General features: G+C 44.4%; 1 protein-coding gene across 1 annotated transcript in view; it reads left to right on the forward strand.

Moving 5' to 3' along the window:
* The first annotated feature begins 2884 nt into the window (after positions 1-2884).
* COG7 (component of oligomeric golgi complex 7) overlaps positions 2885-12692 on the forward strand; it is a 111114-nt gene continuing 101306 nt past the window's right edge. The window contains exons 1-4 of the mRNA XM_007953190.1: positions 2885-3053; positions 6237-6385; positions 8057-8173; positions 10808-10976. Of these exons, the coding sequence (XP_007951381.1) occupies positions 2885-3053; positions 6237-6385; positions 8057-8173; positions 10808-10976 (604 nt within the window). The remainder of the gene's footprint in view (positions 3054-6236; positions 6386-8056; positions 8174-10807; positions 10977-12692) is intronic.

Below are 12692 nucleotides of genomic sequence, written 5' to 3' on the forward strand. Positions count from 1 at the left end.
TTCCTCTGGTTTTCGGTCACTGGTGTTCAATGCATGAAATTTAGTCTTTAAATGATCTCTAAATTCAGGAAGGATATTATCAAGGTCATATGTTAGCTCTTGTGGACTTGTTTTAATTGTCTTCAACTTCAATTGTTTTCTTTATATTGAGGTGTAATTGAGGAGGTGCAACAACTTGCATATGGGAAGTTGATGGTCTTTTCCACACTCAGCTCCTGGCCTTGTTTTGGCCAAAGATATTGAACTTCTCCACTGCCTCTTGCCACAGATGTAGTTAATCTGATTCCTGTGTATTCCATCTTGTGAAGTCCATGTGTGTAGTCATCATTTATGTTTTTGAAAAAAGGTATTTTCAATGAATAAGTCATCAGTCTTGCAAAATTCTATCATCTGATCTCCAGCATTATTTCAATCAAGAAGGCCATATTTTCCAATTACCAGTAACTCTTCTTTGCTACAAACTTCTGCATTCCCATCACCAGTGATAATCAACACAACTTGATTGCATGTGCAGTCAATTTCAGACTGCAGAAGTTGGTAGAAATCTTCAATTTCCTCATCTTTGGCTTAGTAGTAATACTAATATTATTATAGTAGTATTAACTGGTCTTCCTTATAGATGTATGGATATTATCCTATCGCTGACAGCATTGTACTTTAAGACAGGTCTTGAAACAGTCTTTGTGATAATTTGTCATTCCCGGCATAGAAGATCATATGGGTTTTCTGATTTAAAATGGCCAAAACCAGTCCATTTCCGCTCACTGATGCCTATGATATTGATCTTTACGTGTTCCATTTTATTTTTGACAACTTCCAATTTTCCTAGATTCATAGTCATACATTCCATTTTCCAATTATTAATGGATGTTTGCATCTGTTTCTACTCATTTTGAGTCGTGCCACATCAGCCAATGGAGGTCCTGAAAGCTTTACTCTATCCGTATCATTAAGGTCGTCTCTACTCAGAGGAGTCAACTCTTCCCCAGTCAAATTTTGTGTGCCTTCTGATCTGATGGGCTCATCTTCTGGCACTATATCAGACAATGTATTGGGGCTGTTCATAAAGTTTTCTAGTAATGTATCAGACAGTATTTCACTGCTATTCATAAGGTTTTCACTGGTCAATTCTTTGAGAAGTGGATAGCCTCTTCCTTCTTCCACGTCTAAGCCTGGAAGTGCCACTGAAACCTCTCTACCGTGGGTGACCCTGCTGGCATTTTTGCAACACCGTGGCATAGCCTCCAGCCTCACAACAACATGCAAGCCACCACAGGACAACAAACTGACAGACAAGTTAGTCTCTCTTACTTGTTCCTACCCCTACTGCATCTGTGTATCTTGGGCAATGGCCTTAAAATGAGCCACCCACAAGCAAAAAGCAGCCCCTGAGCCCCAGCCTGCCTACCTCCCGCCCTGGCCTTAATAAATAATAATAATTTCTTAGAAATACAGTCTTCTAGAATTACCATGTTTATATAGTCAGTATATTCAGGATGAGAACTGATAAATGGCAAAATTATGCCTATTTCAGAGCACATTATGTAGGTGTAGAGGTGTATTTATGGAAAGTAGCACCTGTGGCAAGCACTGAAATAGCACTTCTGTGCCAACGTCTGACACCCATCCTTTGGATAACTTTACCATAAAATCAGATCAAAAATGCAAGTCAAGTTCATTAATCTTTTATTTAACCCATTATGGCACTATGTGAAAATTACAATGGTACCCTTCCTTGCTTTCACTGATGACAACTGGCCTAGGATGTGGTCCAAAACATTTTTTTCAGTTTCTACTCTTTCTCCACTCAGCAGAACAAGGTCACATAGTTCGCCATGACCTGTAACCACATCAAACCCACTGCCACCGAGTTGATTCCAATTCATAATGACTCTATAGGACAGAGCAGAATGATCCTCACGGGGTTTCCAATCCTTCCAGAAGCATCTTTTTCTCACAGAGCGGCTGTTGGGTTCTAACCACTGACCTTTGGGTTAGCAGCCAAGTGCTTTTTATATCTAGACAGCCTCCGTGTAACTGTGCACAAGGAAGTTTTTTTTTTTTTTTTGGTAGTCTTTCTTTTCTGAGGGGTGACGTTGTTAGTTTCAGGCCAAAACTGAACAGTGAGTGCAAGGACTATGGGGTTTCATATAGGAGGTCAACGTGCCTGGAGAGAAGTAAGAGACAAGTGGGGAAAGTGGTGTGTAGGTGGACCAGATCACCTGGGCCTGCCTCACTTGCTCCCTGTAGGAAGGCAGTAACGTACCGTAAAGCCTCCAGGTTCCAGTGGCAGGCTTGCCAGAGTTCAAATCCTGACAGTCTCATTTTGTAGCTATGAGACTTTGAACCAGTTGTTTAACTTCTCGATATCTCAGATCTTCAACTTTCTAGTGGGGAGAATAATAGTACTCGGAAAACGACTCGATGGCAGTGAGTTTGGTTTTTTAGTTAATATATTTAAGGCCTTTATAGTAAGCATCTAGTAAATGTTTAACGTTTGCACCTAACAACACAACAAAGTTTGTAGAAGCAAGGGGCGGAGACAGGAATCAATTCGGCGGACGGATGTATCTGTCAACCCGCCGGCAATTTCGGCGCAGAGTGTTCTCCAACACGGAACGGATATAGGCGCTCGGAGCGCCCCCAGTCACTATGGTAACAGTCACTCACTTCCGGAAGAACTACCGTGCGCGGCGAGGGTCATTTCCAGCCGTCTGCCCGAGCGCGTTTAGGAACGGGCTGCTCGGGAGAAAGACGCCGGTGGTGTTGGTCCCGGTCGGTTGTCAGGAGGCCAGCCCCAGTGTCCTCGCTGGGTTGCCTACGTCAACAGCCTCTTGGCTGCCTCGGGTAACGACCTGGAAGCCAGGGCCGGAGGCTGGCCGCCATGGACTTCTCCAAGTTCCTGGCCGAGGATTTCGACGTAAAGGAGTGGATCAATGCGGCCTTCAGGGCTGGCCCGAAGGAGGCGGCGGCCGGGAAGGCGGACGGCCACGCGGCCACCCTGGTGATGAAGCTGCAGCTGTTTATCCAAGAGGTGAACCACGCCGTGGAGGGTGAGCCGCGCAGGGACCTCGCCCCCGGGGATCCTCCCCTGCTCCCGGCGGAGTTCCCGGGCTTCGTTCGATGAGAAAACGAGCCCTAGCCCCGCCCTCTTTTGGTCCCTCTGATTACAGCAAGGAGAGAGTCTCCCCTCAGAGCTACATTATGTTGAACACCTGCTGTTTTGGTTCTAGTGCTGCTATAACAGAAGTACCGCAGTTGCGGGGCTTTAGCAAATAGGAGTTATTTTCTTACAGTTTGGGAGCCTAGAAGTCCAAGTTAAAAGGGCCAGCTCTAGGGCCTGGGTGAAGGGCTCTCTATTTTGGGCTACAGCCCTGCCTCTTGCACCCCTCTTACTGAATCTGAAGGCTTCTCCTAACTCAGGCAGCTGCTGGCTGCCAGGCAGACAAACCCAAGGTCAACCAATAAAATGGCACAGGCCCAAGATTACTACACGTGGCAGGCCACTAGTTCAAATCCAGAGATAGTCCCAAGCTCAGCAGGAAACACAGGCTGCTGACTGAAGACTTGGCTACGTGCAGGGCCCAAGCATGCCAAAGAGTTACAGAGACCTTTCTCAAAGCTGCTGCTTATATACTAGAGGCAGGCCCCATCCCTAAGGCAGCTACTCAGCTGCTCTGGTACATTCCACCATGGAGTTGATTACCAGTCTCATCGTGGGGAATAACTACATCCAGCTGCTCAGCCACTCAAAACCAGCCCAGCCAAGTTGGCACATAACTACCACACTTGGTTAAGTGTGGGTGCTGGTTTTTCATCTCCAGCAATACTAATTTCCTTTTGAAACTTAAGTTTTAAGAACATTAGGTAATAGTCGGTGGATCCTTAGAGTTGGCAAAAACATGTATTCCCATACTTGAAAGCACTTGGTCCTTCTCCGAGTGAAAGAAAGAGACAACTCCTGGAGGTGATTGTTTTAAAACGGAAGCAGGAGTGGACTGCAGAGCTGGTAAAAAGAGGTCCACAGGGAACTAGGCAGGACCTAAAGAGTGACTGTGAGCTTTGGCAGGTGGGAGATGTAGCTGGGGTCATAACAGCGCTGTTGTAGTTCAGTGAAGTTCTGTGTATCGGAAACACCTCTGTGTGTTCTATCTTTGCTTCTCAGACCAGTCTCGGAACCTTACCTGGGCTCAGAGGTGGAAACAGGTTGTTGTTTTATGGCAGAGCTGGATGAACTAGTGCCTGAAGTACATGCTCAGTCTGTTACATTCCACTCATCGCACGTGTGGAGCAGAATACACGGGTTTTCTTTGATTGGGTCCCCAGAGAATTGTTTAAAGAGTGGTGTTACCCTCTGAATTCCAGAGAAGACATCGTAGTCTGCAAAGAGTTTCAAATTTGAGCATACCTGTGGGATGTCTGTTAAAAAATGCAGAGTTACTTTTGTGCGTCCTCTTCTCCTTACCGTGGCCTTACACTTGGTTTCATACCAAACCCAAACCCATTGCCCTTGAGTCAGTTCCAACTCATAGTGACCCCATAGGACCAAATAGAACTGCACCATCGGGTGTTCAAGGCTGTAATCTTTACTGAAACAAACTGCCACGTCTTTCTCCTGTGCGGCAGCTGGTGGATTTGAACTGCCAGCCTTTTGGTTTGCAGCTGAGTGCTTAACCACTGCAGCATTACGGTCTCTAGCAGGTGGCCTAGGTGCCACCATCTTAACTGTCCTCCAGCTGATGCTGGTGGTTTCTGGACTACACTGTACAAACACCACGTGCAGCAGGCTTTGGGGCCAGACATAGGTAAACTTCCACTCTGTGAAATCTTGGGCAAGTTACTTAACCTCTCTGAACCTCAGTTTTCTTATCTGTAAGCTTGTTGTTGTTGTTGTTATATGCCGTCGAGTCGGCCCCAACTCATAGCGACTGCTCCTTGGGTTTCCGAGGCAGTATCACTATGGAAGTAGGATTGCCCAACCTTCCTTCCAAGGAGTGGCTGGTGGGTTTGAACTGCCAGCCTTCTGGTTAGCAGTCAAGTGCCTTAGGCACTATGCTACCAGAGCTCCTTATCTGTAAGCAGTGGCTGCTAATAATATCTTCTAGGATTGCCATGGACGTTAAGTGGTAGTGTTCTGGTTACCTTGTGCCACTCTGACAAGAGTATACCACAAATGGGATGGCCTTAACAAACAGGAGTTTATTCTTACAATTTGGAGGCTTTAAGTCCAAGTTCAAAGTGCCAGGCTCTAGGGGCTGGGCGAAAGCCCCTCAACCTTGGGGTCCAGCTCTGCCTCCTGCTCCCGGCCCACTGGAGCTAGAGGCATTTCTTCACTCAGGCAGCTGCTGGCTGCTGAGGCTGAGAAGCCCCAAGGTTGACAAGTAAAAAGGCACAGTCCCGATGCTACCAAACCACACGGCAGGCCATTAACTTTAAGTCCATTGTAAGTCCCAAGGTCGGCAGATCACAGCAGGCTGCTGAGCAACGACACAGCTACATGCAGGGTCCAAGCGTGCCATAGGCTAGAGACCATTCCCAAGGCTTCTGCTCATATACTGGAAGCAGACAACATTCCCAAAGGCAGCTACTCAACTGCTTGTGGTAGATCCCACCATGGAGTTGATTGGCAGTCTTATCATGGGAAATAACTACCACCAGCTGCCCAGCCACTCAACCAGGCCCAGCCAAATCGACACACGAACATAACCCCACAGGCGGGATGTGCGTAAAGCACCTGGCAGGAAGCAGGCTTTCACTCGGTGCTAGATTCCTTCATCTTTTCCTTTCTAGTGGGATGATTAAGATTTAGCACAGTGGTCAGTGTTGGGGCAGGTTGATGGTTCATCCCCTGGTAAATCACCCAGCCCTCACCCACAGTTTAGGGGAGGACTTGATCCTGGTGCCCCTCCAAACCACCATTTCCCCAGGCTCTGAAAACTGGTAATGCTTTAGGTCGTGGTGTTGTTACGTGCCCTCGAGTCGAACCCTACTCATAGCAACCCTCCTTGGGTTTCGGAGGCAGTATCACTACGGAAGTAGATTGCCCAACCTTCCTTCTGAGGAGTGGCTGGTGGGTTTGAACCTCCAGCCTTCTGGTTAACAGTCAGCTGCCTTAGGCACTATGCCACCAGAGCTTTAGGTAAGATGACCTGTTTGTCACCGTATTTCCTTCCTCTTGTTCATGGGTCTCATGTTCCCCTTTTGTGCACACTGCTGTTCTTGGGTTCTTGCTGCAGAAACAAGCCACCTGGCCCTTCAGAACATGCCCAGAGTTCTCCGTGACGTCGAAGCCCTTAAACAGGAGGCGTCTTTTCTGAAAGAGCAGATGGTCCTTGTCAAGGAGGACATTAAAAAGTTTGAACAGGACACAGCTCAGTCGATGCAGGTATTTTGGCCCCTGTCCTGAATGTTGATTTTCGGTTTTGGAAGCTGACCACTCAGAGGTGGATGAGATGAGAACAGCTCTGTGGGACCCCAGGCCTCACTCTGACTTCGGCCATGCACTCAGACACCTGTTCTGCTTGGTTCCCTTTCTCCCCAACATCTCTCTGCTTTATTTTGAAATTTTAAATATTGTTTCAGTGCATTAGATGGCTTGGTGTTTGATGTTTAAATTGTATTTTTTAATGTTGGCTGTTTTATTTTATTTTCCTTACAAATGTCCCTTAAAGAAAAACCTTCCAGTTTCTTTCCTAAAGTTGTGCTATTTTTATTTCCTTAGTTTTCCATTATATATACGTTCACTAACTTTGTATTTCATGGGTTTCATCCTTCCCTTTGTTAATTCTAACCTTTTATTAATTTTGTGTGTTCCTGTTGAATTGTTTTAAATCTTAATTTTTTTGACCTTACCTTAAGTTTTTTTTTGTTGTTGTTGGGTCAAAAAAATTGTGAGGGTGGTAGTGGTATGTTATTTTTTTAATCTTGTTTACTCTCTCTTTTCAAAAATCTTGTGGCTTTGAAAAAGTTTTGTGGCTCATTTCATCTATCCCTTCGAACCAGCATGAGTATTTTAATTTTGTCTCATTTTTAATTTCTTAATTTTAGTCACTTTCTTAGCCTTCTGTCTTCCCTGAATTATTTTGTTTTTCCCTTCTTGTATATTGTTTTATGTTATTCTGTGATTTGATGATCACTGGGATTTGATTTTATACTGGTTGGTAAGAAGTTTGTCCATAGGGGTGGTGAAGTAGTGAGAGCCCCACCACCAAGAAGAAGAATTCAAGGCGTCCTTCCTCACTATTGCAGCTGCCCAGGCTCTGGTAGAGTGGCCTCTGGACCAGCCAGAGCAATCTCTGGTCAGCTGATCAAAACCGCTTACTAAAAGGAAAGAAGTCTGTTTAGAGGGTATGTAATAATGTTTGAAACGAAAAGCTGACATAGCTTTTGCTTTATAATTCTCTTTGCATTGGTAACTTGTACTCTGAACATTATGAAAAGTGCAGGTCTTAGTTATGATTCTTGTTCACAGGATTGACAATTCTCAGACATGTGATGGTCAATCCATGGTAAAGCAGTGTTTAATGCCCGGTATTTCAGGCAAGGGTTTTGTCGTGTGGTGTAGGGATGGAAAAATTGACATGTAGAGTTTCCTAAAAGCCACAACTTTATAGAAAATTAGAAAGTTTTATTTTATGGAAGAAAGTGGCACTAATCATTTCTTCCAGGATTTTTAATTTAGGTGTTTGTTTGACATCTGCTGGGAGCTCTGGTGGTGTGGTGCCTAAGGCATCTGATTGCTAACCAGAAGGCTGGCGGTTCAGACTCACCAGCCACTCCTCGGAAGGAAGACTGAGCAATCTGCTTCCGTAGAGATAACCGTCTTGGAGACCCAAGGAGGGGTCGCTATGAGTCGGGTCCGACTCGATGGCAATGAGTTTGGTTTTTTTTGTTGTTGTTGAGATCTTCTAGGCAGATTTACCCGTGTGATTGGTGGTGTAAGGGGCACAGGTAGTCCCCAAAGACAGGAGCATGCTGAGATATTCAAGTCACTGGGAGAAGGTAGGACGAAAGGAACTGTCACATCCCTGGTGTTCACTCCTCATTTCTTTTTCAGGTGTTGGTGGAAATCGACCAGGTGAAGTCCCGAATGCAGCTTGCTGCAGAATCTCTTCAGGAAGCAGACAAGTGGAGCACACTGAGTGCCGACATCGAGGAGACATTCAAGACTCAGGTAGGTTTCTCGATTGGGTGCTGTGAAATCTCTATCAGCAGGAACTCAGCGTTTGGAGAAAGCAAATGGGACATCATTCACTGAAAACCGTAGGGATGGTGTGAGGAGTGGCATGCGGAAACATGCAGATTTCAGGTGGGGAAGTGCCGACACTGCCCTGAGTGTCACCAGCTCCTTCAGTTCACACCCTGCGTGTGACTGCAGCCTCGTGTCACAGTGGTGAGTTCAAGAGGGGCTTCAGTGAAAATGCACAGGCCGACCAAATGGGGTAAATAAAGACCTGATCGGGGGTCTTTATACACCACGTGAGCTTGGCAAGTTATTTAATCCCTCTGCAAAGTGTAGGAAATGGTAATACTTTTTTATTGTTTGTTTTAATGTGGTAAAAATGTATGTATGTGACAAAACATATACCATTTCAACATTTTTCACAGGTATGGTTCATTGATACCAGTTACAGCCATTATATTCTGCAGCTATACACACCATCTACTTCCAAATTTATCCATTACCCTTAGTGGAAACTCCGTGCCCCCTAAGCACTGACTCTGCCCCTTGCCCTCTCTCCCACCCCTGCTAACCATTGGTGGCCGCGGACAAACTTGGGTCTCTATATTTGCCTGTTCAGGATACTTCGTATAAGTGGGATTCTACAATATTTACCCTTTTGTGACGGACATACTTCAGTCAGCATGATGTTTTCAGGGTTGTAACGTGTGTCTTCATGTATCTTCAAGCCTTCATTTCTGTTTATGTCCGCATAATACTTGATTGCGTGGACAGGACCACCTTTTGTTTATCGGTTCATCTGTTCATGCACACCTGGACTGTTGCCACCTTTCGGCTGCTGTCAATACTGCTGCACTGAGCACTGGTTACAAGTGTTGTTGTTGTTGTTATTTGCCGTCGAGTCGGCCCCGACTCATAGATGAAATACCAGGTTTAAAAATGTGAATTTTTTTTTTTCTTTTCTTTTTTTTTTTTATTAGGATTTGGGTGAAGATTTACAGAGTAAATTCACTTTTCATACAGCAGTTCACATATATTTTGTCTCATGTCATTGACCAAAATTTACAATGCAGCAGCTCCCCTCCCACTTCCTCCCCATAGTTACCTCCTCCCAGTGTCCATCCCTTCATACTCTTCTGCACCCTGAGCTATCTCCCTGTGCATAAGCAGCCCTTCCTTCTCCCATGAGTGTTCTCTCCAGGGCGTGTGTCTACTTGAGGTAAATGTTTAACTCACATGCCTGTACTTTGTTTGGCTGGAAACCACAGTTGTGGGTTCAATTCCAGACCTGAAGGGCAGCTAGGGGCCATAGTCTCAGTGGTTACACCAGGCTCCATTGGACCAGCAAACCTGGTCCCCACCTTCTTTTTTTTTTTGCCTCCAAATGATTTTGAGTTTTGTACCACAAAAAATGTGAATATTTTTAAGGTTTTTGACATGCCTTGGGAAATTTGCCTGCAGGAAGACAGTATAAGCTTATGGTCCAACAGATTATCTTTTCTTTTTGCCCCCTCACCAACAGTAGATTTTATAATTTTTCTAAAGTTTTACCAGTTAGTTAAGAGCAAAATGGTACTTGTTCTCTTATTTTAATTTTCATTTATTTGAGTACTAATAATTTTGAGCATAGTATGTGTATGGGCCATTTTCTTATTTTATGAATTGCCTTTTCATGTGTTTTGTCCATGCTTAATTAAGGTAGCTGGATATTTTATTTATTTTTTTTGAAAGGTAGATTTTTTTCTTTTTTAAATTTTTTATTTTAAGAGCTTGTTTTACATTCAACATTATGTGTTCGTTTAGTTTCACTCCGCATTTACCATGGCCAACCCTAACCCGGTCTCCTCCCCTCCCTAGCCAGTAACCCTCCCCCTGTGCCCCTCATAGCTATGCACTTCTGTTTGTCCTGCATTTCCTCAGTGTGAATGTTGGTCCTCTGGTGCCCCATGGTGTATTGCTCTAAGGGATATATTACCGTAGATTATGTGGGTGCGTCATCCTGGGTTGAGTGGTCTGCGTGTATATCTTGTTAACTATTGGGCTGAGAGCCAGCCTCTGGGGGTGTGTGTTTTATTCCAGGTGCAAAATGTATTCCAGGGCCATGGTGTTGGGGATCTCACCAGACTCCATCTGATCAGTAAGTCTGGTCATTAGTGAGTTTTTGGAATTTTGTTCCATGTTTTCCCTCACTCTATCCAGGATCTCCAGATTTGATCCTTTCCTGAGTGGTTGGCATTGGTAGCTGGGCACCATCTAGTTCTTCTGGTCTCGAGGGCCATCGTGTCCTAGGGCTGATTGCTTCCAAATGCCCTTGTTTTTTTGCACTCTTTTTCGCTTCCAATGATAGGAGACCATTAGCTGTATCTTAGGTGGCCGCTTGAAAGCTGTTAAGACCCCAGTCTGTACTCAGCAGTGTGGGATGCGGAACAAGGCTTTTATGTATTTTGTTGTGCCAATTGAGTCTGGTGTCCCCCAGTACTATGGTCCTGAGACAGTAGATCTATTGGATCTCTCTCCCACAGTGTCTGGGTGTCTGGGGGGGATTACTCTGTGTCTGTCTTTTATTGTTTCTGTAAGGATTGCAGGTATTTTGTATCAATACTCTCTGTTCTGGCCTTGTCACAGGACTTAGCTGTGATTTCTGCCAAGCTCACTGGGATGCAGAACAGTTTAATGATGCTGGTGGATACACCAGACTACTCGGAGAAATGCGTGCACTTGGAGGCTCTGAAGAACAGACTGGAGGCCCTGGCCAGCCCCCAGATCGTGGCAGTGTTCAGTTCACAGTCCGTAGGTGAGTGTAGCGATTTGCTCGTCTCTGTACACTCCTCAACACAACTGGGGCTTTCTGACCCTGCAGTCTTCAGAGTGTCTTAGTGTTAATTAAAATTACGTAGATTGGAAGTGAATATCAAACTTGTGGATCATTACTATTTTTTCAACATTTTACTATGAAAATTTTCAAACATACAAAAAGGTTGAAACAATTGTACAGTGAACAGACACACCATATAGATTCTGCCAGTAGCATTTACAATATTTGCTTTGTCACGTGCCTGCCCATCTACCCATCCCCTTATCCATCCATCAGTCTTTAATTAACTTATTAATCTTTAATTAATTCATTTTACCCTGGTGAAATATACGTACTGAAACATTTATCACGTCGTCAATTTCCACATGTCCAATTCAGTGAAGTGGATTACGTTCCTCATTCTGTGCGACCATTCTCACTTTCCTTTTCTGCATTACTCCACCATCATTAACATGAACTCAGTGCCCCCTCCTCCCTCACATGCTTGGTAACCACTAATAATCTTCGTTTTCTGTATGTTTGTTTATCTCAGAAAGTGATATCATACAGTATTTGACATCCTGTTACTGACGTATTTCAGTCAGCATGTTTGAGAGGCTCATCCATGTTGTGGTGTGCATCAGGACTTCATTTCTCTCTAGGGCTGAGTAATATTTCATTATCAGTAGACAGCCACATTGGTTTGTTCATCTGTTGATGGACATTGAGGTTCTTTCTACCTTTTAGCTAGTGTGGAAAGGGCTGCAGTGAACGTTGGTGTGCAAGTTTCTGTTGTGTTTGCCTTCAGTTCTTCAGAGTGCATACCTAGGATTGGGATTGCTGGGTCATATGGTAGTTCTAGGAACTCTATTAAGGCACTTGGCTGCTGACCAAAGGTCAGTAGTTCAAACCCACCAGCCACTTTTCAGGAGGAAGATGAGGCAATCAACTTCCATAAAGATTTACAGCTTTGGAAACCCCATGGGGATCTCTGTGAGTCAGAATTGACTGGATGGCAGTGGGTTTGGGTTTTGGTTTTTAAAAAAGGTAGTTCTGTGTTCAGTGTTTTGAGGAATTGCCAAAATATTTTCTTTACCTTAATTTTTTTGATGTATTTCAAAGTAAGTTGCAGATATTAGTGTATTTCACCCTTGAGCACTTTACCAAGCAGCCATACTGGTGCAGTGGTTATAGCGCTTGGCTGTTAACTTAAAGGTAGGTAGCTTGAACCCACCAGCCACTCCATGGGAGAAAGATGTGACAGTCTATTTCCATAAAGATTACGGCCTTGGAAACCTTATGAGGCACTTCTGCTCTATTCTGTGGGGTTGCGGTAGAGATGGAATTGACTCAGTGGTAATGGGTAAACACTTTAACATGCATGTGAGTAGCTGGAGGTCAGTATTGGTTTATGATTTTTTTTTGAGATCTCTTCAGGAAAATGTACATATCTTTTCTTTTTTAACTTTTTATTGTGGTTTGTTCATGCCATTGATTGAAATCTCTACAGTGTAGCAGCACTCTTGCCACCTCCTCCCTGTGTTTACAGTTTCCCTCACCCTTCTTTATTCCTTCCTGCCTTCTTACTTATTTATTTGTCCTTTTTCTTTCTTTCTTTAAATTTTATTGTGATTTGGGTGAAAGTTTATAGAGCAAATTCATCTTCTATACAGCAGTTCACAGACACTTTGTCTCATGACATTGACTGCAGTCTCT

This window comes from Orycteropus afer, unplaced genomic scaffold, assembly GCF_000298275.1.
Source record: "Orycteropus afer afer isolate SDZICR_OR568_19922 unplaced genomic scaffold, OryAfe1.0 scaffold00376, whole genome shotgun sequence".
Taxonomy (NCBI): domain Eukaryota; kingdom Metazoa; phylum Chordata; class Mammalia; order Tubulidentata; family Orycteropodidae; genus Orycteropus; species Orycteropus afer.